General features: G+C 37.0%; 2 protein-coding genes across 2 annotated transcripts; one reads left to right on the top strand and one right to left on the bottom strand.

The window, feature by feature from the left end:
• Positions 1 to 885: 885 nt before the first annotated feature.
• igfbp2a (insulin-like growth factor binding protein 2a) lies at positions 886 to 21508 on the top strand. The gene is made up of 4 exons (XM_042725737.1): positions 886 to 1417; positions 16966 to 17135; positions 17774 to 17914; positions 20434 to 21508. Exons 1-4 carry the CDS (start codon positions 1057 to 1059, stop codon positions 20584 to 20586), a joined length of 825 nt encoding a protein of 274 aa, XP_042581671.1. The 5' UTR covers positions 886 to 1056; the 3' UTR covers positions 20587 to 21508.
• A 483-nt stretch (positions 21509 to 21991) lies between these two features.
• Positions 21992 to 27129, bottom strand: igfbp5a (insulin-like growth factor binding protein 5a). The gene is made up of 4 exons (XM_019070536.2): positions 26377 to 27129; positions 24177 to 24376; positions 23923 to 24042; positions 21992 to 23766 (listed from the first exon to the last, which is right to left on the bottom strand). Exons 1-4 carry the CDS (start codon positions 26702 to 26704, stop codon positions 23632 to 23634), a joined length of 783 nt encoding a protein of 260 aa, XP_018926081.1. The 5' UTR covers positions 26705 to 27129; the 3' UTR covers positions 21992 to 23631.
• Between the last annotated feature and the right edge of the window lie 231 nt (positions 27130 to 27360).

The following is a 27360-nucleotide window of genomic DNA, read 5'->3' as shown; positions in this document are numbered from 1 at the left end:
CATTTATATATCTTCGACAATCGCTGCAGCTATAGATCTCACATGGAGCAGCTATTTCTGTACCCTTAAATAAATAACGATTAGTCTCAGAGGGGAACAGTGTGTGGGCTTTGCTCTGGACGGGTTAATGGTTGTTTGGTTGGTAAGCATGATACCTCGACTCCTGGCCCCTGTAATCAATAGGCAACTGAGAGATTGTAGGCTAGTCCTAAATACATGTAGGCACAGTACTGACATTTACTTTTAATATACACAGAGAGACTGTAGCCATGACTACAATGATGCAGAATAGTTTGCTTATTTGATTATTCATTATATCAGTGTTGTTGAGCCAGATACCACAGCCCAGACCGAACAGACAATGAGGGACACTTCACTGCCCACTGCCTCCCTCCACGCCAGTTGTTTTATGTCTTAAAGATTATAAATGAATCATTATCTTTAAAATTTTATCATTTGCATCATACATAATACATTCAATAAACATTACCACTATTGCAAATATTATGTTCCCTATCTATAGGCTAATAGTCGTGGGAGGACAGGCTCCCCTTGTTGAAAATAAATAAATAACTTTAATAACTTTAATAACTTAAATTCCATTTATATTTCAAGAATTTCATTTAATTAAGCCATTTCATTTATCAAGACCCTGCTGGTTTAGCTTAACTCAGGAATTCTCTCAGTCTTTTGGAGCTAATAGCCTATGACTCCAGCTGCTATATAAGCACTTTTATTAAATGACTGCACATTAAAAAAGAACATTAAAACGTCACGATTAAAATATTTATTCTAAAATATCTGTTCTGAAATTGAGGCAGGACCCAGGCCTAACAGAAACACAAACCCAAGGCGCTGGCACTGTAGCCCTTTTGAGGATTTGTTTGACAAAGCTGCAGCCCGCCTGTCATCTCCTATGATGTCAGCGGCATATGTACACTGATAGGAGCCCTCAGCAGCCCCAGTTAGCCTTCACCTGTCCGCGCACACTTTTTACCTTTCCTTCTTACCTGCAGAAGTTGCTCCGATTCGCAGAGTTTCTACATCGTGGACACGATGCTGTTCTACGGGAGTTGCAGCTTGCTGTTGGCACTGGTGACTTTTCCCGGCGCCGCTCGCACCGAAATGGTGTTCCGTTGTCCGAGCTGCACTGCGGAGCGCCAGGCGGCTTGCCCGATGCTGACGGAGACGTGCGCGGAGATTGTTCGCGAGCCTGGCTGCGGCTGCTGTCCAGTATGTGCCCGGCAAGAGGGCGAGCTGTGCGGCGTTTATACACCGAGATGCGCCAGTGGTCTGCGGTGTTATCCCAAGCCGGATTCGGAGTTGCCCCTGGAGCAGCTGGTTCAAGGGCTCGGGAGATGTGGACGTAAAGTGGACACTGAGCCCACTGGAAGCGCAGAGCCTCGTGAAGTCAGCGGTAAGTGATTTAAAGGGTTTATAAGTGATTTAAGTCGTGATTTTTTGTAGTAACATAGGCTACTATATAAAGTTACAGAGCTTTAAATATGGGATTTGCATAATTTGCTTCTTCCTGTTAAAATATAATGACAGAAAAATCTGATGATTTCTTGGAACTAATAGGCTTATGAAGGTGTTTGGTATTTGATTGTTTTTATTCACATATTATTATGTAGCCTAATAGACACAGAAAGCATTTCCTTAGATTTATTTTAATAACACATCGTATGAAAAATTAAAAATAACATATATAATAAAAAACAAAACACAATCCTTAACAAAATACAAAATTAATGAAAAAAGTATCTTTTCACAAAAATTTTCTATTCCATGTTTTGCCGATATTTTAGTACAGTAACAACTTATCAGCAGTCATCGATTACAGACTTGATTACTTGGTTGGAGCTCGATATCCGTCGATATCCGCCTAAACTACATATTCTAGCCTAAATAATATTTTAACAGCCTGTAAATAGGCACCTGTTGTATAGCATTCCAAAGAATAAATGTTGTATCTCTCTGAAAGTGAACATAAGGTGAAAAAAGGAAAAAGTCAAAGAAAAAGAAAGCGTTTTCTGGATAACTATAGGGAGTAAATGGAATGCAACAGTGATAGCAAGACGGATTTTGCGCTTTGACCCTTTCCTGCAGTAAATTTATCATGGTGTGTGTGTGCGCGCGTGTGTGTCTGTGAGAGAAGATGGGTCTGAACAAGTAGAACTGGAGGACGGGTTTCGACCAAGAACAAACAGTGGCGCCTAAAGGAAATTTTAATTGGGTAGCCAGATGGGTCCAGTAAAAAGGTTAGTTACGGTAGTACGCCAAAAGTAATTAAAAAAAAAGTACATTGTCTTAATAATTGATCACTTAAGCTATTACATATTCAGTTATTATGCAATTACACAAGTAAATAGGCTAATGTTAATGGGATTATGAATCCTATGTTTGAATCCCATGAATGTTTAGGTCTGTGAATCGACTTAGTTAGGAGTGCGTAGCCTATATTTCATTATTCTAGCCCCCCCTAGTGTTGGATAGATCTAGGCTATACTATGTAGCCTATAGGCTACCTGAATAGTTAGTGAGATTTGGCATCAGCAGGTCTCTGTGATTTATGGTTTCTCAAACACTTTTAGGAAAGAAAATAATAATAATAATAATAATAATAATAATAACAACAACAACAATTATTATTATTATTATTATTACAAAAGAAAGCTTCAGCACTTAGCACTTTTGGTGTTTGGTCATCTAATAGAAGTACCTACAGAGTAGGTACAGTTCAGTTGAGTAGTCTGTTTTTGGCTCCATGGTTTTTAAAAATTTAGCAGTTTTGATCATGAATATTGATGATGAAGCCAGACGGAGTGCTTTTTCAAGTGCCTCTAAACAGAAAATAAGTTCTTAGACTACAATGGCCAAGTTCCTAAATATATTTATTATTAGGTATTAGTGTGAATGGATTGGATTGCAAAGTTTGGAATCATTTGCAAAATAATTGGGTTGAATTGGATTGCAAAACATCAGGTGAATATGTGTTTAGATGCTACTATAAAAAAAAAAAAAAAAACAATTAGCTAAAAGTTATGAGTTTTAAAAAATGCATGTAATGTTGGACATACAGTTCAGTTAGTGCCATTTAAGTCTGTAATATCCTTCACAGCCTTTTTTCATCCATGTAAAATTCAGTACGCCATCTACCATGACTAAGGTCGATTTGTGGTGTAGTAGCTTTATAACTTTATAATGTTTAAATGTATCATTTTAGCATTATAAGTAGAAAATACTGTATGAATGATTTGTTCTTCTTTCACCTGTTTGACAGTTACTAAAACCATGGATTTATTCATCTTGAACAAAACAAAAACATCATATATAATATTTTTAGTGTGTGTGTCAAAATATGTGACAGTTTCTCATTACCTCAATCACAATATATATATATATATATATATATATATATATATATATATATATATATATATATATATATATATATATATATATATATACTTTAACCCCTTTTTTGAGTGAGATTGAAAAGAGAGCACTGTTGTAGCAATATGCTACTATAATATCTGCCTACAGTCTTTATATTTATGCACATTATTAGTAGACTTTCAAAACAGGCATGATTTATATCTATAGTACAACGTATTCGTGAACTGCAGGGTTCTTCATGTCCTGTGCTGGTGTTGTCAAAATAACTTTAGTGGCATCAATATGCTGGATTGGACAGCAGCACTCTCTTGGTAAACGTGACCAAAAGGTCTCCTTAAAAACAAACAACTTTGGTCTGTCTGTGGGCAAATATTTGTGCCCAGTGTGAATAGGTCCGTAGGAATCCATTGTTTTTGTTTAAAATCTTGAACATTCACAGTGAATATTTGATCTTGGTTCTTTGAAGCTCTACTCTACACAAGTGTTCTCCAAATCCTGTTGTGACAGAGGGCATGTTCTCTGGTGAAAGACAGAAAAACATACAGTACACTTCCTGTGAATGACGAACGTAGCTGTTTAACACCAGACAACCTCACTTAACATTGTTGTGACACAACTGAAATGCTACTGAAGTACATTTTGACCTGTTAAGCAATTTTATATTAGGTGGCATTTGAAATCTTAACAGTCTGAAGGGTTATTGGGAGCATGCAGTTGGTCTGTCATTGCTCTATTTGTGTTTTTGGACTTCAGGGAGTCCTTATCCTACTTTTCATCCTCTTTTTTTTCTAGTTTAGAAGGTTCTCTGTAGGCTAACTACTCCATCTTTTCTCCTTTTACTAAATATTTCTTGATTTTCACAAAAAAAGAGAATAAAATAAATAATTACTGAATAACTAAAGTTTAGAAAATATTAAATATGAAAAGAGGTATATCTGAAAAAAAAAGAATATTCCATTCCACATAATAAATATTCAAATTGAACTATTTCTAATTGTTTAAGGATTTATGAAAGATTATGAAATACCATATATGTGAATTCTAATCTCCTAAAGTACAGGTATAAAACCATTTTAATAAATTTTAGCAGTATTTAGGAACTGAGAGAGGTTCATCAGTTTAGTGATTCTTTATTAGATGACAGAAATTCAAGAGAAAATATAACAACTTTAAAAACATTGTAAATAATTGATACTGGGGTGTTCATCTCATTATGATATTGGAAGGGGCAAAGGCAGTTTAGAACGCATATACATACTTGAAAATATCATTAGATGAGAATGATATGCAAAGTTTGTTGTTGTTGATAATAATTTTCTTTTTAAACAAACCATAAATTTACAAGGCATGAAAACTAAAATAAATTAAATATACTATAACTATTAAACAAGATCATCCTTGATCTTGATCATATACAACCAAAACTATGTGATAGACTCCAGCATCCCCATGACCCTGAACATTAGAAAATTGATGGATGGATACATGGATGGTTGGAGAATTACTCAGAATTACTCAACTCATGGAAGATTTATAAGGAGATTCCAGACACGATATCCATCTTATTTTTAACTTGAAGGCACATATCATAAACAGACTGTTGTGTTGCACAAACAGTTTTACCTTTTACTGCACTTTATTATTCATTCTAGTTATTTACCTATAGTGGCTAAATAATCAGATGTTTCAGACATTCAAAGAAAATAAATTACTTCCACATTGCAAAATAAGTTATAATAGATAATAAGACATAATGGAAAGTACTGAGTGTGCTAACAGCACAGAGCAAGTAGGTCCTCATATGTTGGTCTCATCTTCACTAAGAGGGAAATGGTTGGTGACCCCCTTCCCATTTGCAATGACCCGAAAAAATAGGCCTCACAAAGCCCTCAGCACATGGAAGATGGACTCAAAAATAAACGGACTGCTTATAAGCTATACCTACAGGGCTGGGGAAGCGGTACCCATTGGACTAAAATAGTGCAAACTAATCCCCCAGTTTTCTGCAAGAGTGGGTATGGCTGCCATCCCCCCCTAGGGCGACTCAGCAACTCAAATGCCAAGAATCTTACTGTGTCTGTGTCCAGAATAAACTCTCTACCTCCCCGCAGCAGCTTGGAGATAACACAAACAATGTGAGAAATGTTGAGGCGAGCACGTTCGGGGTGGGAGCAAGCAATGGTCTAAGGTCCTCTTTGGAATCTGCGGAGGTTGTGTTTTTTTTTTTTTTCAGGAGTTTTTATGGTATAGTTATAGTTCATACATGTTGGTCTAGGGTTAAGGATGTTTCCCCAAGGCCAGAATTATGGTTATTTAGTAAACCTTGTTAGTCACTTAACACCTTTTAGTCAAGCTTGTACTGTCTTGCCTGCGTGCTGTAAAGCAAACCTCATTGTCTCTAATCGTTGCTCTTGATATCTTATGTGTATGGTTACTCTGTAAGTGTTCAGTGAAATATACAGTAGATGCAATTTAATTTGGAGGGATTCTTTGTGAAAAAGATTGGAACTCAATACAATGTTATTTGTTTAGTTAGAGGTGATGTTAACATCAGGTTTTTTTTTCTAAAAATAAAACTGAAATTAAAACTGAAATACTATAATCTTAATTTATCATAAAATAATGGAAATAAAATAACCGGAATAAAATAAATAGTCAATAAAAATAAATAAATAACTAAACAAATAGATAAATAAAAACAAATGACAGCAAAAGTTGTTAAAAGACAACACTCCAGTTCAAAAATGTATTTGTTAAATCATTATAGGGGTCATATGACGTTGCTAAAAAGAACATTATTTGATGTATTTGGTGTAATGCAATGTGTTTATGTGGTTTAAAGTTCAAAAAACACATTATTTTCCATATAATCTACATTATTGTTTCTCCTCTATGCCCTGCCTTTCTGAAACGCATCGATTTTTACAAAGCTCATCGTTCTAAAAAGGCAAGGTGTGCTCTGATTGGCCAACTATCCAGTGCGTTGTGATTGGCTGAATGGATTGTGGATTAGTGCATACTGGAGACGCAAACCGTTTCAAACAATTCAGTTCAATTTGGTGAACTGGTTCGACCGGTTCACTGAGAAGATCCGGTTAAATAGAATGATTCGTTCGCGATCCGGACATCACTAGACTAGAGAGAAAAACCAATACAACCCATTACAAACAAGGCTTTGTTGCATCCAGTGGGGACATAATTACTGATTATAATGACTTATACTGTCTTTTTACGCGTTGCGTTGTGTATTACCCTGCGTAAACATAAAACCATGTCTGCATTTGTGATCAGAGAAACAACAAGCCTACTCTACACTGCTCAAAACTTATGTTTGAATCATCATTGGCAAATTATTTAAATATAAAAAACTCACTTACAGGCCGTGAGTCAGAAGCGCCAGACTGTCCTTGCAAAGTTAGAACTGCCCAACTTTATAGAAACAGCCTTTGTGCCACAGATGCATTGTAAGCTCCTGGTTCAGGAAACAGTCCTCCTCCTCTATGAAATCCGCAGCACACATCTGAATATTTGGGTTGAACTGTTCTGGAACAGTGTTGCAAATACAACTTAACCACTGATTTCTAGTTGTGTCCTCTTTCGGAAGGCCTAACAAAGTAGTTTCACTTTCATAACGAAACACACAGCGACTCCACAACATGGCGGCAGCAGCAACAGCAAGAATAAAAGTTACGCCTACTTTCTTTGCATGAACATTTGGGTGGTGTTATGCAAATCTTCCCACATCGTGATGTAGACATGGGGGTGTGTTAGAATGAGCCGTTTTCAGTGGGAGTGGTTGACTCTTAACTTTTAGAAAGAATATCTTCTTGGTATTTGAGACTTTAGTCTTTGCAACTTTACAGATCTTCTTTATGCAACAAGAGCTTGTAACACTCCAAAGAGAAAGGAAAAATTTAAATCAGATCATATGACCCCTTTAAGTACTTACCCATCAGATAATTTTTGAAATCATATAATAAATAAAAAGAAAACAAAAAAGTATATAAATATTATATAGTTGGAACATTTAGAAAGGGTGCTAATAACAAAGTATTCATTTTAACAAAACAAATCAAATGCAGGTAATCCATAGATGAGAGATCAACATAATGTTTCAGTTATTTTATGTAACCCTCATTCCCTGAAGGAGGGAATGAAGATGTTACGTTAACACTGACATAAGGGGTCTCACTTTAGAGCCCCAGTCACCTCTGAGCATTACGAGAAACAGCCAATGACTATTGACGAGTGAAATTTGCATGCCAAGCCACTCCCCTTACATACGTGTATATAAGATGGCGGCGTGCATCCACTCATTCAGGTTTGTGCTGAGAAGCATCCTGGCATTCAGCGCTGTTTAGGGTTGTGGCACGAGGGATGTAACTTCTTCATTCCCTTCTTCAGGGAATAAGGGTTACATAACATAAACAAGACATTGCCATTCAGTCAGTCAGTCACGTTCAAAGTTACGTCAACACTGAAGTTAAGGGTTCTGATGGAAAGCTCCACAACGAGAACTGAGTTATGCAAATTGATGACACAGGTGCTGACAGCCAATCGTGGCAGAAAATAAGCACCTCAATCTGTAACCTACACAATACCAGATTACAAATCAACTATAAAGGGCTTACTAAAGAACCCCCCCCACACACACACACACACACACAAATTAGCTATTCATACCCAACACATGGCGGCTCCACATAGAGATTATAGGTGTCTCCCAGCCTGCAGCTCTGAAGAGGTCCCGTGCATCCACACCCAGGAGGAGGCAACGCTTCAAGTAGAGTGAGCTCTCACCACCAGGCGGCACGGCTCTCCTTGTGACTGGTACGCTAAGGTGATGGCATCCACTAGCCAGTGTGCAAACCTCTTTTGGGAGATAGCCTTTCCCTTCTGCTAACCTCCAAAGCAGACAAAGAACTGGTCAGAGCGTCTAAAGCCCTGGGTTTGTTCTACATAAATGGGACACAGCAACACAAGGGATGGATCTGCTTCCTGGAGGGGTAGCACTTGCAGGTTCACCACCTGGTCCCAAAAGGGAGTAGTAAAAACTTTGGGCACATAACCAGGCTGGAGTCTCAGGGTAACGTGAGAGTCAGGGGGCCCAAACTTAAGGCATAATTTGTTTACCAAAAATGACCCTCTTGATGGATGTGAGCTTGACCAGAAGCATAGTCTTAAATGACAGGAACTTGAGCTCAACTGAGTCATGCGTCTCAAAGGGGGCTCTCTGTATTTCTGCAAGGACCCCTGAGAGAGATCCCAAGAGAGCATGAGGCGTGACCTGGGGGTATTTAATCTCCTTGTGCCTCTCAGGATCCTGATGATCAGGATAGCCTGGGAGATATTGTCTATCACAGCCTGTGAAAGGGCAAAGAGTACAGAGTTCTATCCCCCGACCACAAAATCCGCCCCACCCCTGGAATGCAATGTAAAACTAGGATGTAATAAGTCAGTCATCAAGTTAGTCAAGGACTCGGATGGCCTGTCGGACATTCCCATAGTGAAGCACATTTCGTGAAGATGTGGGGAGACAGGGACAGCCCGAAGGGGAGGACCCTTTGCTGATCTGCCCGACCCTCAAAAGCAAACCAAAGAAACGGCTGGTGTGGAGGCAGAATCGAGACAGGAAAGTACGATCAGGTCTATTGATGCAAACCAATCCCTGTGCTGAATGCACAAAAGAATGCACTCTTGAATGGAAGTTTGTGAAGTGAATGATTCAGGACTGGAATATGCAGGATTGGTCGTAACCCACACCCTTCCTCTGATGCTGTGATTGACATCTTATCCTCTTCAGGAGCCCCGAATGATATACTAGGTCTACCGGGGGCTGGTCTGACAGAACATTTCTGACAGTGATCCTCAGATAACCCTTGTCTCTAACCAATGCGGCTGCATGGTCTTTACGACCAGAAGAACCGGACTGGGTAGTACAATATCAGACCATGAACTGAAACACAAGAGGAAATTAAATAAACAGTGATAACTAACAGGTGTAATGCATTTTCATAGGAACTGAGGACTGGCAGGAAAATGGAACAAAGGAAAACAGGAATCAATGAAGAGCAAACTAAAAGTCCATGAAAATCAAATTAAGACCAACTAAATGTAATGTAATTGTGACAATAGTTTATTAACTAAGAACTTCTGTCAGGACCACTAACGTCAAAGATGATTGACAATTAGCATACAATTTGGATTGGCAGTATGGTTTTGTTCTGGGCAAGAACTCTGGGAGAACATAACCAACATACATGTATTGCAGATATTGTTAAAGTTCAATAATGTTATGTACACATTTTAGAATAGTCTGATTCAAAGGAGAATCAGAAGGCTGAATCCTGACTGATAGATGAGGAGTTGGGGATGGAGGAGGGTAATTAGATATTGAGCAATGCGAAAATCCTGAAAGACCTTATATATGAATGCTTAGATAGGTGTCGTATTACTATAGGTAGATGGGATCAGCTGAGAGTCAGCTGTTGTGAGCTTGACTAACGTGACCTGCCAGAACTTACGCTATGCTATATATTTGTTAGTATTAATGTTAGGTAATACAAATACAACTGTTCATTGTTAGCTTAGGTCTGTTAAATAATATTAACAGATAAAACTTTTGCTTTTTATAATGTATTTGTGGTTATAATTTATTTTAAGGTGTCCTTGTTACATTGTAATTATACATTTCACTACTGAGTAATATTATTGACAACATGTACTTACTTAGGGTTAGTTACACATATTATTATTACAGTTATTGCTATAGTAAGTACATGTAACGTGTAACAAGAGCAATGTAAAATAAAGTGTTACCATAATTATATATATATATATATATATATATATATATATATATATGTATATATATATATAAACTAATGTTAGTCATTGGAACTATATTGAAATGCTTCAGATGGTGATGTGGCGTTGTGGTGCATGTGAAGTTAGCTGATACTGATAATGAAGACAGAGACATGGAAGATGGCTGTTTGGAAACCTCACAGCCCTGTGTGGGACTATTTTGAGTTTAATTATGAAAATGGAAAAGCAAATGCATTATCATAACCATTTGTATGATTTGTGGTGTTAAAATTAAAGGAAAAAATCCCACAAACCTAATTGTTGAAAGCAATTACCTTAAAAAGGGCACAAATTATTCATGACTAAATATGTGGAAAAGAAGAGTCCCATCGAAAATTAGGCCTGTGCAACTAGCTCTCAAACTGAAAAATAGCAGACTTTGACATTGTGTTTCCAAAGATCTGACGTTTGAATGAAAAACATAAGAAAATCTTTTGTTTTTTTTCTTTGAGATTTGCCAAAAATGAAAACTTTAAATTTTTCTCATGACCCCAAGTTCATCACTTAGTTAATTCCATGATTGCGCTGAAAAGGGAAAAAGGCAACACAGCATATGAAAGGAAATCTTATACCATTATTATGCAAACGGTATACTAAATCTAAGTAAACTATACAAATATTCAAGTGTTTCTACTTGCTGTACTAAATGTAAATTATAAAATTATAAGTGTACTAAACAGTTTGCTTAAATATAAAGGTTTAGGAAGTGTGCTGTTAATTACTAAAGTATAATTACTAAAGCTAAAAACAAAACCGATACTTAAATCAAAGCTGCCTGAAATCTAAAAATAAAACTAAGAATACAAAGACAACTCATTTGAAAATGCAAAACTATAATAATGTTGGTTAGCACAGGATAAGATTCATTATATTATCAAATCTATTATTATATATCATTTTAGAATATGTCCGAGTTCTCTTGTAGCATGGCACAGGTTCTGACAGGTTCAGGGCTTGTCATCAGCTTGCAATAGCAATCCTGATAATTATTTAAATTGTCAATTGAGGATTCTTTTGTGTCATAAACTTGTCCGATCTGCTTACTGATGAGGACTTAAAAACAATTGATATATATTTATCTGCTCTTCTTCCACTGGGAAAGAAAAAATATATCCTTATAAAGAGCATAGGATATTAAATTAGTGTTGAACCAGTGTAACAGATCTGTATCTTGTAGTTCTGCCATCCTTTCAGTGGACAGTAGAAAAGAGATTTTTGATCCCAAACAGATTACAGATTTTTTACTAAGGCAAGGAGCGTATAGTTCCCATGTAACATCAGTGCTGACTACCATGCCAGAGTTCCAGGGTAGAGTTTGCATTGGATAATGCCAGATAAGATGGTAGTGATTAAGCTTGTTGGCATGACCCTACGCCAGCATATTGGCATCCCTTCCAGCACTGTAAGTTCTTTACCCATTCAAACCAGCATGCATTTTGAGCATCCATGCAGTTATATTCTCATGGTAGATGTAAAGGTAATGGAAACAACTTAACAACCTTAACAATCCCCCCCATTTATTTCCTGAAGGATTTGGAAAACGTCTGCAGATTAAAACAGTTCCTTCCACTTTCCATGGAATGATAGTACTTGGGGAACTTGTGGAGACATCCGAAAAGTCCACTGCAGCTTATAAAGGGTGGCTTTTGTATACAAATACACAGAAAATATAAAGATAAGACTTTTGAACATAGATTCTGGGCTTGATTAAAGTTGTTCTTGGTATGTCCTAAGATTTGAACATTTAAGCAGTGTGACACAAACATTATGGTCCATGATTTCTAGGCATGGCTCAAACAGAAGGTGGTTCAAGTTGAGTTAAAAAACAAAACAACAACAACAACAACAAAAAAAAACATATTTCACTTTACAATAATGTCTCATAAGTTACTGCACTAGCTAACAAACTAACAATGAACAATATGTAATAGCCTTTATTCACTTTTAATAATGTAAAAAATTTGATTTTAAAAACATTTTAGTAAATGTTTACTAAGTATTATTCATTGTCAGTTCTTTTTTAAATAATATTAACCAACCTTATCATGAAGTGTTACTTTATATTTTAAAAACTGTAATATTGCTATGTCATCCAGACACACAAGCTCTGCACACTAATCGTCGGTGTTTAGACAAGAAGGGACACAGTGTGTGGGACTCTAGTGCCACTTTGCTTGGTGGGATTATTCTCCTTTATGCCAAAACAGGCTATGTCTGAAGTTTGTCAGGAATGCTTCACCTCTGGAATGGAAAAGCCAGTATCTTGCATACTGTACACCTGATTTCATTCCACTTCTGTATAACCTGCCGGGATATAGCTTCAAAGAGATCACCACTGAGGTTAAGCAGCAAGCTCTTAAGAAGTGTTGACAAGTGGAAAATTAAGAGTGTTTTTGTTATTACCTGCTGTTCAGTCTCACTTTTTATTGCTGTGGTATGCTAAATTTTAACCATGCATTTTGTGCCTTAGTTCAGATTTCTTTTTCATGAATGCTGAAACACCTCCCAGATGTCTAAGAAGCTTTAAACTCTGACTGTTTAAACACTTTTAATACTTTTAGTAAGGTGATTGTGTAAGGAATAAATCACGATTTAAAAATTACTGCGCACCATATGTTTGTCTGACATTCATTTATCTGGCATAATTTTTAATAAGTTAACAGTCCAGACTCAACTGTTCTGCAAAACATTATAAAGACCAGTTCAAAAGTGTCACCCAAGGCTGTTTCCATGGAGTTACTAGATGAAGAGAGAGCAATCTGAGTCAGTATAATTCTCAATATAAATATATAAATTATTCAGAAATGTGAAACCTCATGCACATTTACAAAATTAAGTGAATATTTCCACAAAATATAGCACATTATGATTAAGAGACACAAATAAGTGCTCTTGAAGTAATAGTGTTGAGCTAGGCCTGTTATGTTTAGTTGAATTAAAACAACAACAACACACCAGGGTCCGAAAGCAACTTTTCCATTAAGGGCCAGAATTTCCCCCCAGGGAATTTATTTTCCAGTCCATTTGCCCTATGCACAATTTTTATAATTGCTTTTTTGTAATTATAACATATCGTCTTTATGTTGAATACTGAAATGTGACCATTTACTTCAATCAATCACAATACTATAGACTGCTAGCAATAAAAAATGTTCAGCATCAACATGTCACGGTACGCTGTTGGAAGGAGCACGCAGGAGGCACGAGGAAGCGTAAATAGTCTTTAATCCAAGGACCACAGGGAAAATCCACACAAAGGGCACTGGAGCAAACACACATACACAACGAGTAGACCCAACAGAGGAGAAATGCACAGACCAGAACGTAAATGCTAGGGATAATTAACAAAAACAGATACACTGAACGACTAATTAAACTAAATGAGGACAGTAACGTGACCAAATTAGGCAACACAGGATCAGGGCAAAACACAACAAAACAGGGGGTGGGGGGGGGGGCAAGGGAATGCTGAGGATCCGGAGTGGAGATCCGGAGATCCGCGGCCGGAGCAACTGAGGACCAAGGAGCTGGTGGGAGGAAGGAGCCCAGTTGAGTCGGTGGGACAGAGTGACAAGGTGCAGCTGGAGGAGCAGATTCCTGTGCCGATGGCGGGTCGAGGCCTGACCAAGGTGGAGTCGAAGGTATGAGGGAGCCAAAGTTGAGCTGGTGGATAGATGGGTTACGGTGGAGGTGAGAGAGCTAGGAGCCGTGGTGGAGCCACTGGCAGGAGGATGGCAGACCCGCAAAGCTCGCACCATATAGATGATGGGCTGAGGGTGAGTAGAGGGGCAGTGGAGGAGGCAGGTGTGGGCAGGTGGGCATTTGTGAGCCTCTGGGCTCTCAGGGATGCCCTCAGGGATCAGAGCCCACTCTTGGATCTAGGACATATTCTGGGGCGAAGGAGGCATTCATGAGGGGAAACACAATGGAAACAAAAACACTGAGAGAAAACAGGAAACAAAAACGGAGGGTAAACACACGGAGGTAGCGGTTCTTGGTTGGGTCTTCTGTCACGGTACGCTGTTGGAAGGAGCATGCATAAGAGACACGAGGAAACGTGAACAGTCTTTAATCCAAGGAACACAGGGGAAATCCACACAAAGGGCGCTGGAGCAAACACACATACACAACAAGCAGACCCGACAGAGAAGAAATGCACAGACAAAAACTAAAATGCTAGGGATAATTAAAAAAACAGGTGCACTGAATGACTAATTAAACTAAACGAGGACAGGAACATGACCAAATAAGGGAACACAGGAACAGAAACAGGAGCAAAACACAACAAAACAGGTCCATGATCCTGACACAACAAAGGTCATCTTTACACTGTAAAGGTGGAACAGTGTAGCAATTTACAGATCAATGCAGAACAATTGCGTAATATCTTATAGATTAAATAGCCTAAATAATGTATAAAGTATAAATCAATTTTAAATTATTACAAATTAATTTATTAAAAAAGGAATTGCAATGAGCATGCACACTGAACTGATTTTTTCGTCACTGGTGACCAGTGGCCAATGGCCATTGCAATTATACACATAACAGAAATGTGTGTGATTGGTTAGAATGCTCAACGCTGCAATAATACACATAAAATTAAATCTTCAATGGAGGGTGAGTGATTTAAAGGGGTCATATGAAGCTATTTCAAGATTTCCTTTCTTTTTGGAGTGTTACAAGCTCTTGGTGCATAAAGAAGATCTGTAAAGTTGCAAAAACTAAAGTCTTAAATCCAAAGAGATATTCTTTATAAAAGTTAAGACTCATCCATGCCCTCCTAAAATGCCTTGTTTAAACACTCCACCACATCTACGTCACAATGTGGGAAGATTTGCATAATGCCGCACAAATGTCCAGGCAAAGAAAGAAGGCGTAACCTTTGATTCTCGCTGTTGCCGCTGCCGCTGCAATGTTGTGGAGACACTGTTTCATTGTGAAAGCGAAACTACTTTGTTTGGCCTTCCAAAAGAGGACATTAGAAATCAGTGGTTAAGTTGTATTTACAACACTGTTCCAGAACAGTTAAACCCAAATATTCGAGTGTGTGCAGGACATTTTGTGGAGGACTGTTTCTTGATCCTGAGAGAAAAGACTACAGTGCCGGCTGTTCTGACTCACATTCTGTAAGTACATTTACATATTTAAAGAATTTGCCACTGATGAATCAAATGCGAGTTCTGAGCAGTGTAGAGTAGCGGTTCTTAATTCCAGTCCTCACGCCCCCCTGCTCTACACATTTTGTATGTTTCTCTTATGGCTTCAGACGTTTGTTCTATTTGAACGTAAGTACCCTGCGAAGTGGACATCACAGGTTATTCCACCATGATTCCAGTTCAAAGCAAACGTATATGTTCCATTCAAAGTGCATTGAAGTGTGTGAGACGTGAATTAAAAATTGTATTTATTTACAGAGGTATATAATGTCACACATAATGTCACACTTGTCCGTGTGTGAAGACGTTGCACAGCGCAAATCCATGAATGAATGTTCCGAAGTGAGGTAACTTCAACAGATTTCCCCTGCTCAGGAAGTAGGGAGCAATGAACACTGTGTAGGGACCATGTCAATGGGAACACAATTAATGCACGGAGCTCACTTCTAACGAGCTGATTATCTGAATTAGGTGTGTTAACAAAAAGAGACATGCAAAATATTATGTCCCTACTGGATGCAACAAATGGCTCGTTTGTAATGGGTTTTATTGTTTTTGTCTTGTAGCGCCAGTGTTCTGACCGGGACACGCATCACAGTATGGTGAGGGGCGTAATATTATTGACACACGCTTTTGGCATTCAGCCAATCACAACGCACTGGGTAGCTGGCCAATCAGAGCACACCTCGGTTTTCAAAACGATGAGCTTTGTAAAAAATGACGCATCTCAGAAAACTGGGGCATAGAGGAGAAACAATCCTGTAACAAGTATGTGAAAAATAATGTGTTTTTTGAACCTTAAACCTCATAAACAAATTTCATTACACCAAATACACAAAATAATATTCTTTTTAGCAACATCATATGACCCCTTTAAAGGTCTCACTTTAATTGTAGCAGCCATAATAATTTTAGTGTTTTTGTTGTTGTTGTTTTGCCCTCTTTTCTAGAACTTGGGTGGTATTTTGTTCATTTTGGTGCCATTTTTCCAATCCTGCCATGCACAGAGAAAAGTAGCTCCAGCTGTGGATAGCACTGGGGTGAAAGTTTGTTCTCACAATGAAAAAAAAATAAAATAAAAATGACCATGAATCATTCATAGAACTGCAACACTGACCTATCAATTTTACATTTTGAGCCATAAATATTTAGTTCACCTCTCAAAAGAAGAAAAACAAAGGTATGTGAAAAAACTGCAACTTTTGGGCCCTAGTGATCCATATACAGTACCTGTCACATTATTTCAAACACTAAAAACAGCAGGACATTCTAAAACACTTGATGTGAAAAATTATTAACATCAAAAAACATTTGCTTTTCTTCAAGAGTGTGTCATCATGTGAAAACTATTAATACTAGTGGCATGGCTGCTGAAATATTTTTTTGTAGACCAATATGGATTTTAGATATAAAGGTTAAAGGAAATAAATATGTATAAATACCCTGTTATACCTCTACTAATCAGTCATAAAAGGTAAGAATATTAAGATCACTTTTTGACAAATTTTAACTTGTAAAAATCTTTGTGTCCTATCATCAGGTGAGGTACAGGACTCTTTGGACATTGGTTTGACTGAGGTTCCTCCCATAAGGAAGCCCACCAAAGACAGTCCATGGAAGGAGAGTGCTGTCCTTCAACACCGTCAGCAGCTGAAGACCAAGATGAAGTATAATAAAGTTGAGGACCCTAAAGCACCGCATGCCAAACAGGTAGGTGATCATAAATAAAATCATAAATAAAATCTATAAAGTTGTTTTGATCTTCTCTCTGATGTGTTTTGAGTATCTTTGTGTGGAATTGCTCACTTGGAAGTGCAGAGATAAGTTTATATTTGTCTACAGTGTATATTTTTTACTCATTGCATTCTAATGTTATAAGCTGTATGTAAAGTCTGAATCTGCCATAGCTGTTCCAAACCTAGAGAAAACATGTTCCAATTCACTTATGATTAATAATTGTCTCCGGAGCTTATTTATTACGGTTAAGGGCCTGACCACAATACAGTGATCAAATATGTTCAGTGTGTAGACTTCAAATGCACAGTTACGTGCAAAACATTTTTTTTTTTCAGGCTCAGTACACACAACATTTATTTTCAGGTCCTATTTCCTTAAATAAACCCACAAATGCATTAGTAAGATTTTAATGTTTTGTATGCATTACAAATTTAGTGAATGAGAATAGCTCATTTTACATGTCACATGTCATTAAATAATTAAATCAGAAAAGCCATTTGGGAGTCGATTTGATTTTAACTTGAGAAATGAATGTTAAATATGACAGTGTTACGGATATACCAATCTGACCACCATTTAAAAATACAAACACATTTATTTATATATTTTAGAGCCAATGTCAGCAGGAGCTTGACCAGGTCCTGGAAAGGATTGCAAAACTACCCTTCAGAGATAACAGGGGCCCCCTGGAGGACCTTTATTCCATGCACATACCCAACTGTGACAAGAGGGGTCAATACAACCTGAAACAGGTATTTAATTCCCTATTCAGCAGCAAGACGTTCAAAGCAACAGACTTTTTTGTAGATTTGCCATATCTGGGTAGATATTATATACTTTTTGGATCATTTACAGATTTCGCAGGGTGACTTCCTACAATCCATATAAATCCATCCTATTTTAATAAGAACTGTGGTAATTCTTTAATATTAAAGCTGCAGTCCATAACTTTTTCTTGGTAAAACAAATTATCCAAAATCAATATTTAATCAAGTACATAACCAGCCAGTGTTCAAAACTATAGCCTTACTTTAGCTCGATTCGCATTGGCTAGTTTATAAGAATGTTTTCTAATTTGAGTGGTACGGGTAGGTTTTCGCAGGAAATTTGAGCATGGCGCTGCGTCATTACGTCACGTCTGTAAACATAAAGAAGTTGTCCGGCTACTAAGCTATCGTGTGTGAGGATCCTGCAGGTGGCGGATCGTTTATAGCTTTTTCTCACAGCAGCTGAAATAATAAAATTTATCAATTTTATGGCGGCTTGTAATCCAGAATGCGCTATGTGTTTATGAAACATGTGAATGAAATTAAATTATATTCCAGTTTTAAATGTGCTTCTGATTACAGATAGCCTGGGATAACACAAGATATGTATTTTAAAGACAAGCAGTTAGAAGGGAGCATAATTTGCTTTCTGGGTTAAAAGAATTTCTTAATATCAAATTCGAATGGTATTACAATTTGAGATTAGACTGTGCAGAAACTGAAATCTGCATGTTGATACACACTATAGGCAATGCTGATGTTGTTAAAATTCATAATTTGAAAATAAAGTATAACAATAATAATAATTTGCATGGTTTGATGTCATATGAGCTAACTGATCTTTCGATTAAATCATCATTGGTAGCACATTGTACTGTAATGCTTTTTTCCTCAGTTGGTCAGAACAAACATGGCAAGATTGTTACTTACTTGTTCAGATTATAATTCCTGTTGAAAATTCTTATTTGGGTCATATATTCCAAATCTGTGATTGCGAAGTACAGTAAATATCCACTCTGGTGCGGTGACTGACTGCCACACATACTACTCAAAACATTAGATTCATCCACGCTGGAGCCATGCCAGAGTACAACCCACGCAAGGAAGATAATTCCGCACACAGCTACAATAGCAGGTTTTCAAACAGAGATGGCGACAAAAAGGCAAAACTTATGGACTGCAGCTTTAAATAAAACAGGCAGCTTTTAACACCTGATATTAATTGAGACTATGTGGAATATTTGTACCCTTTTAAAATTAATTTATCATAATGGATTATTTACTATAACCTTGCAAAGCCAGAGATTAGAAAGAAAGAAAGAAAGAAAGAAAGAAAGAAAGAAAGAAAGAAAGAAAGAAAGAAAGAAAGAAAGAAAGAAATGTAACTTTTATATTCATGGCAATTTAATGATCCTACAATCAAATCAGGAGCAGCTTATTTATCTAGCTGTTTTATTTAATCTTGTCAACCTAGCTCTGCTTACTTCACTCCAGTGACAGTTCATCCCTCTCATTTCTCCCCTTCTCCTTCTCATCTCATCTCTATTTTCTTAATCTCGCTCTCTCTCTCTCTCTCTCTCTCTCTCTCTCTCTCTCTCGATCCTTTATTTATTGTTTTAGTCTGAGGAATCTTAAAGCTTCTGACCCACCTTAAGTGATGTTGCACCAAAATTGTTGCATTTTATGTGGAGAACTTATCCTGCTTATCCAAAGAAATCATTGAAATGTATGCATTTACCAGAAACATTTATACAAAGTGAATTACAGTGCATTCAAGGCATCTTATCAGCTCATGCATTCTATGGGAATCAAACCCGTGATCTTGGCACCACTAATGCCATGTTTTACTCTTAACTTCACAGGAATACAAACAAATAAATGCTTTAATGGATTATTCTATGCAAGTTCAAATTCAATATAAGTTAAAATTAATTTGTGACCCAATATTTATTGCAAAAAAATAAGGGAAAAGGGAAAAATCTATGGTATTTTATTCCACTTAACATGGAAAAGAATTGTGCCAATCCTTTTTAAAGAATTCACAAGTAGAGATGTTGAAAAGCTTATAATGCACTTAAATTATCCTGTCAAAACCTTTATTAAAATACCTTTAATTTGTTTTATTTTTTAACAGACATTTTAAGGCTTTAGGGTTAATGCATTCTGTTGTCAAATTTCTAAATTGATATTATTTCACACAGAGCAAGTAAGCTTTTTTAATTCAAAAATCATGAAAAAAACAACAACAACAAATCAATCAAAATCACACTAAAATCATGTTTATATTCATATTGTTTACTTTGATGTAAACAATAGGATGTTGCACATCTTCATTAATTTCAGTATTCCCTATTCACGTCCATTGTAAGTGCTTTTTAAAAGAAAAGTATTTCTAAAAATGTGTTTGTGGTAACCATTAGAGTATATGGCCACAAATGTGTCAATTAAATTTTAAACACTAAATTTAGTTCTAAAAGCTCATTTGACTATTGTGTGTGTTTCAGTGTAAGATGTCAGTGAATGGACATCGTGGTGAGTGCTGGTGCGTGAATCCACACACAGGAAGACCCATCCCCACCTCTCCAATGATAAGGGGTGATCCCAACTGCAGCCAGTACCTTGAGGACATGGATCCCTCTGTGGACCCTCAAAACTAACAATGTCCTAAACCTTCCTATCCCTTCCCATCTTAACCTTCAAGCCTACAAACCCAGACCCTTGCCCCCACTGACTCTTACCTCTAAAAGAGTCAAAGTTTTACACTCTCTAAACAAACTACCAATATACCTTGTGTTTATACATTTTTGCGCTTGTAGATTTGAGATGGTTTGAAACAGTATTGTTACAGTTAAAGTACTGATATAACTGATATTATTCATTCAGCCCAAGCTAAGTGATGACATATGACCAAAGGACTGAGATTAGCAGGCTTATACTACTACTTTTCTGTAGGAAAATAACTAGGATTGTAGGATTGCAAACTTACCTTTAACACTTTCACATACTTTGTATGTATACATTGTATTTCTCTCATTATGTTACTGGTGCTATTTGTTTCAATACACTTCTTTTATAGGTTGCCCCTTCTCATATTGTGCAGGAAATGCTATAGTAATGTTTTCTATTGGATAGGACAGTATTCCTTTTGACAAACAGTGAAGCACTACATTGTACAGTAAATCGGTGAGCTAGTGCCTTACCTTAAAAGATTTACAGATATAATTATATAGGGCTGCTTATAAAATCTTAACATCGTTTGGCTTGAAAAACTTTTGATGTATGCTACATAGTTTGTCCTAATGCAGTTGATCTTCTTTTTTCAAATGCATATAACATACTGACATCTGGTGGTCACACAAAGGAAGAGCAAACATAATTATTATAAAACTGCATAACAAGTCAATGAAGATGTGTTAAATAGATTTAATAGAGCCGTTCACTAACTATTTTAACTTAGCATTGTGATTTACTTTGTGTCAATTTTATACACAGTTCAACATTGCTGTTAGGTGTCATTGTCACATGGTATTTTGGACCCAATGTTTTACATGTACACAAATAAAGAAGTATTTCAAGGTATTATTTGCAGGGTTTTTTTGTTTGTTTATTTGTTTGTTTTTTTTGTTTTTTCAAGTGACAAAAGTCATAGGTGTCTTCAAATCATTCATGAAGGCAGAACAAATACATTTAACTAGAATCTATATATATAAACATGCTGCAAATGTAAATAGTGATGCACCAAATAAATATTTGAAATTACTCCTGTGTCTATGCTCTTCTCAAACTGTATCTGATAAAGCACAGTACACAGACAAAATAAAAAGTTTCTATTATTATATCTGAATATCTTTATATTAATATATTTTTTAAATAAATGTTTTGTCTTTACAAAAGAGACAAAAATAAGAGTACATAAATTACTTGGCAAATAAATATTTGCACACAGGTATTTAGATACAAAGAATACAAAGAATTTGATTATATATATATATATATATATATATATTACTTGATTGGTTGATTTTTTCCTTAGTCCTGATGTGTGTTTTATTTTTCTTGGGCACATCTTAAATAAGCTATTAAATTAAGTAGAATAAGAATCTATACTAAACTTGTCAAACTGCTCTGCTTTGTATTTTTGCCCACATGGAGTGGTATCATTCAGAATCATTTCCATGTTACTCAACAGTAACAAGAAGAATATTGTCATTTAGAAATCTCACAACTTTGAGGATTATGGCTAAAATAAAACTGAGTCAATCTGGTTTACAGGTGATGATGACAGAGGGCTTTCTACAATTCTGCAAACAGGCAACAATTCTGAACTGTTGTCAGGCTTTGATCTGATACGTAAGTTACGTACACATGCAATGCAAATAATCTCATAAGCATGAAGAGCATATTTTTGATACCAGGTGGAAAATGTGGTAGCAGCAAATTCAAGTCTGTGGGCCAACATCTAATAGTACCTTTGTTACTGTACTACTATGGCATTTTCATAATGCAAATAATCTCAATTTGCCTACTTTTTAAGAACACTGAATTTGCTTTTTTGAATCTACACTCCTGCAAACTAAAGGTCAGCATTTTGAGTGTTTGTGTTTTCCTTTCTTTGGCCCCTTTGATGCCTTTGATGTAAATCAGTATTCAAATATTTGAGTAGAAAAAGGCACTGATATTTCCATAAGAACCCAAGGACCCTGATCTGTTAAAGTTTGAAAAAATAGAAAAGTGGCTGGTTGTTTTTCACCACTGTGCATTCAAATGTTGAGTTTTTCTTATTCAGTAGTGATTTATAAAAACTGCATGTTAATATATTTATCTAAGCTTATTGAAAGGTTGTGCTTTGTTTTGTTTGTTTTTCATAGGGCTTTTGTTTGTTTGTTTTTACAGTGCACTTAAACAGTGGTTATTAGAATATAAATTTCCTTATATCATTCAGGCTGGCAAAACAATGTGCCAAGACAATAAACTAATGTGCTGAATCCTTTGGAAATGGTGGTACAAAACTGCTAAACAGAGTGTGTGAAGACTATACAAGTACTATTCAGTGAATAAATGCTGTGCCATGGACAAAAGCAAAGCCATATGAAATAGTCATATTAATATATGGGAATAGTTCACACAAAATGCAAATTCTGCCATCATTCACTCACCTTTGTCATTCCAAAATTATATGCGTTTTTTGTGGAAGACAAAAGAATACACAAAAGATCCAATGTTTTAGACCCAACTGACTTAAATTGCATGGACAAAATCTTATTTTGTGTTCCACAGAAGGAGTGTCATATAGGTAAAAAAAACAACAACATCAGGATGGGTAAATAATGACTGAATTTTAAATTTTTTGTAAATTGTTCCTTTAAGCTGATAAAACATTTTAAGATGTCCATGATAAGATATAGTGGAAACTAGTTCATGACTCTACTACATTTCCCAAATGATACTTGATACATCCCACCAACCTTAATGACATGTCAAGATCAAAGAGGAAAATTCAGTAACTGCAGGATTCAAAAACCTTTGCATGTATTGAGCATATCCTCTGCTTAGCTTTAAAAGAGGCTGTTTTTTATATAATATGGATTTTCCAAAAATAGAGGTCAGACTTCTTAAGATTAGAAATGATTGGCAAATCACATAATATGGTAGATGAAAGTAAGTGTACAATGTCATTGTTACACTCCCAAATTTGCGTTGTCTCATTCGTTGCTGCTGTTGCTTTCAAGATCTTTGCACTGGATGTTGCCTCCATTAAAGTCAGTGCCTGGCATCTGAATTCCATGCTTGTTTACACACCAGCAGATGCCTCGCTTGCGCCCCCTGGAGGGTTTACACTGTGACATAAAACCAAAAATGGACATCACAAAGTAAGCAATGTAACTTGAACCTGCCCTCAGCCAAAAGCCATGTGTTTATAGAAAAGAAAACTTTCCGACAACTAAGCCTGTCAGTAGCTGACCTCTATAAACATGCTGAAGTGCAGAACTAACCTGTTTGCGCTTGAAGAAGCCTTTCTTATCACAGTTAGGCAGGTACAGCGAAAGAGCCATGATTCTTGAGTTGTCCTTCATCCTCTGGATAATTCCATCCATTTTTCTTCGGCATGGACCCTGCAGTTAGCAGACATACCATTAACAGAACAGTCTGGAAAAGGTGTTGGGCATTAAAATAAACATTTAAAAAACAGAAACAGCATGAAAACATTTTTCACTAACATCAGATGAATGTTGATGAACAAACTTACAATGTCAGGCTGATGTTTGTCCTTTCCGAAGAGCGGGGATTCAGAATTCCCCCTGATCCTGAGTTTAGCCTCCTGTCTCTTCTGATCCTTTCGCATGGCCTGAGCCTTCTTGCTGTTAATATGGTCTCGTTGGAATAATGGAACTTTGGCCTGGGGAAGAAGATCCTCTGTAACATGGGTGTCTTCATGTGACTCACGATCTGAGAAGAGGACAATAGTCGAATGCAATGGTTTAACTGAGATCCATGTAACATACACCAGGGTCGTTTGCATTGTCAAGATGCCTGTACATCAATCACAAAACTATCAAGACCATAAATTTAAGGCCACAATGGACTGGTATGCTTCAAGTTCAGTCAAGTTCAAGTACAGTCACTTTGCCATTATCTATCCACAAGAAAGACTTTTATCTCCCTGCACTGGTCTTACAGCACACACTGAGAATGTTGCTGCTCAGTTTATTGAAATACTGCTTATAAAAAAAGGTTAGCAAGACTAATATTTAGCATCTGAGAGCGAGCCAATACTCTTGAGAAGAGACAGATCAACAGATTTCTGGTGGTTTTTTAGCTGTTGGCTTTCTCGAGATGTCATCTCATAATGAAAACTTTATTAGCGAAAATAACTTCAAGCATATTTCATTTAACGTGCCTTCCTCACAATACAACCATTAACTTATTATAGAAACTATAGAAAAGTAATTGAAAAACATAAAAGGCAGGTATTTCTGAATCGCAGTTTGTAAAAACCTCTAATGGAAGTTTTGGAAGTTACATTTTCACTTGTCATAGAATCAAATCAAGCCTGCCAAAAGCGGTCAACAGTTTGAACTCAACCACCGGCTCCTCTTCCTCTCTCTCATGCAGGCTTGACCCTTTCCTCATCCTTTCTGTGGAAAAGCTAAGCAGCCAGGGTCACAATATATGAGCAAATCTCTCAAGCCATTTGCGATGACATCACTGACAATTCAGAGAAAGACCTCAGCAAAGCTTAGAAATCATTGAATAAATCAACATTGTGCTTCCGCTTCTTTCCTAATCTGTTGATCTTTTATTTGAGGGATATTACATTTTATTTTCGCGATGTGACAAGTGCACTTCCAAGTCTCCTAATCTAGGGGTATTGTTCTGGGAATGCATGCTAATCTGAGATCTGTGCAGCCCTGGGAGAGGTGGTGTGCTCATTCTTTCTCCCTGATTTGTCTTCTAAATGTCTTCTGTTACATACTGTTAACACCTTTTATTACTAAAATATCATTGTTATAGTACAAAGGTGGCAACAAATGAGTGTATTTACACAAAATGTTTAATACAGAGCCTCGCAAATGACATGCAGGGGAAAAAAGTTATTGTGGCCACGTATTTAGAAATCATTCCCACAACTTATTAATATAGTATTAGTAAATGCTTTATTAATCTGTTAAGTCAAATTAGTTAAATTGCAACCGCATCTTATTTATTTTTAACATTTTAGAAAATTGCGACCATGTTTTACCAATTTGTGCCCTCAAAACTTGCATTGTCCTTTTAGTGATGAGACACATCTATGACTGCTTTTTGGCCAGAGACAATTGTTCAGAATAGTAACATACTTTTAAAAGCATTGCATCTTTACACAGAAGTTAGAGGCAGCATAGAGTCCCATCTAAGCAGTATTAACTCATTTATGTAAACATAAACTTTTTTATTATTATTATTTATTTATTTATTTTTTGGTGGTGGTGGTGGGGGGGGGGGGACTTAAAGTTGTATTTAACCATTCTCAAGCCTCCCATTCTGGTCTAAATTTTTAACGACTTGCAAGATGAAGATTCAGAGTGAAATAGCTGCAGCAGCTGTTTTCAGTAAATGTGATGAGATCGCATAATCACAGTTTTAAGAGTGCTGACAGCTGAGTTAATAGCTGATTTTTATGGAGCTAAAAAAAAAAGACAGGGGAGGCTAACGCCTGTGAAAGAGTGTGATAAAGAGAATGACAGAGAGATAGATCTTTGGGTGTGTGGGTGGGGGATTGCTGAAAAGGAATTTGATTTGAATACCAATTCTGTATTCAATAAATGTAAAAACTCATCCAGATAAAATTTATTCTACAGTATTTTCTGCTATGGATATCCTGACCTAGATAGATAGATAGATAGATAGATAGATAGATAGATAGATAGATAGATAGATTTGACCTATTGCATGTCAATACAAATTACCTCTAGGCAGTGGTTTGTGTAGTTTCTCGTTCATGCAAACTCCTTTGCCGTAAAGCAGAGCGTGCAGCGGCTTTTCCTCCCCGTTCCGAGGCAAGCAGCGCAGTCCCTGTCCACAAGTGCCCGTGTAGACTCCACACGCCTGCCCCTCGGTCAGTGCGCAGGTCAAGCAGCATCCGCAGCCGGGCTCCTTCACCACCTGACACCCCATCCGCACCGGAGGACACATGGACATCGCCTTCTGATCACACGGCTCACAGGGCACGTACGAGGCAGAAAAGCCGGGTAGTCCCCATACAAATGTCATCAGAGTATACAAACTTAGCAGCATTGTACTGTCGAGAACCTATTCCACCAGCCTTGAATTAGCAGAACCGACGCTTTCTTTCGTTTGAGATGTCCGAGAACTAAGATGTAGCGTCCGGTTAAAGGAAGAAAGTGTATCGGTGTTTAAAAATATCAATTATCAATCCTCTCACCACTTGGTAGAATAATCCAATGCTGCACAACACCTGAGATCTATAAATTAAAAGGCAATGCCTTGAGATGAAATGGGATCAGCGGAATTCGGGGGAAGTGCACAGACCTAAGAAATTCATGTAAGCAATACCTTCATCCTTATATTAAAAAGGAAATCAATATGTACCGGTTCTATTAGAGGCTCTGCAGTTTAATCAAGTATTCACCCTCGAGAGCCGCTGTCAGTATGAAGCTCTGCTCATGTTAACCGCGGTGAAGGGAGGTGCACTGCACTCCTTTTAAAGGTACTGGTGATTCTTGGGCGGATCCCTGAGTGATGTTGTGCATAAATGTAGCTTTCGGCGCAGGTTCAGATTAAGCGAAAGGCTAGCTACAAAACTATGATACTTATTTTCAATTGAAATAAAAAAGGAAAAAAAAATCACAGAAATTTGAAGTCTATATAAAAGGTTTATGATTTCTGTTCGATGCTAACGGGGGGCGGTAGGGTTTGGGTGCGTATATCCT

The sequence above is a fragment of the Cyprinus carpio genome, chromosome B6 (assembly GCF_018340385.1).
Source record: "Cyprinus carpio isolate SPL01 chromosome B6, ASM1834038v1, whole genome shotgun sequence".
Taxonomy (NCBI): Eukaryota; Metazoa; Chordata; class Actinopteri; order Cypriniformes; family Cyprinidae; genus Cyprinus; species Cyprinus carpio.
This window is presented reverse-complemented; position numbering and strand designations above follow the sequence as displayed.

Coding starts and splice junctions, on each gene's coding strand:
- igfbp5a (XM_019070536.2), bottom strand. CDS start 26,704: ATGCTGCTAAGTTTGTATACTCTGATGACATTTGTATGGGGACTACCC. Junction 24,377..26,376: donor ACACAAACCACTGCCTAGAG/GTAATTTGTATT, acceptor TCCTCTTCTCAG/ATCGTGAGTCACATGAAGAC. Junction 24,043..24,176: donor ACAAACATCAGCCTGACATT/GTAAGTTTGTTC, acceptor TGCTAACTGCAG/GGTCCATGCCGAAGAAAAAT.
- igfbp2a (XM_042725737.1), top strand. CDS start 1,057: ATGCTGTTCTACGGGAGTTGCAGCTTGCTGTTGGCACTGGTGACTTTT. Junction 17,136..17,773: donor AAGCACCGCATGCCAAACAG/GTAGGTGATCAT, acceptor TATATATTTTAG/AGCCAATGTCAGCAGGAGCT. Junction 17,915..20,433: donor GTCAATACAACCTGAAACAG/GTATTTAATTCC, acceptor TGTGTGTTTCAG/TGTAAGATGTCAGTGAATGG.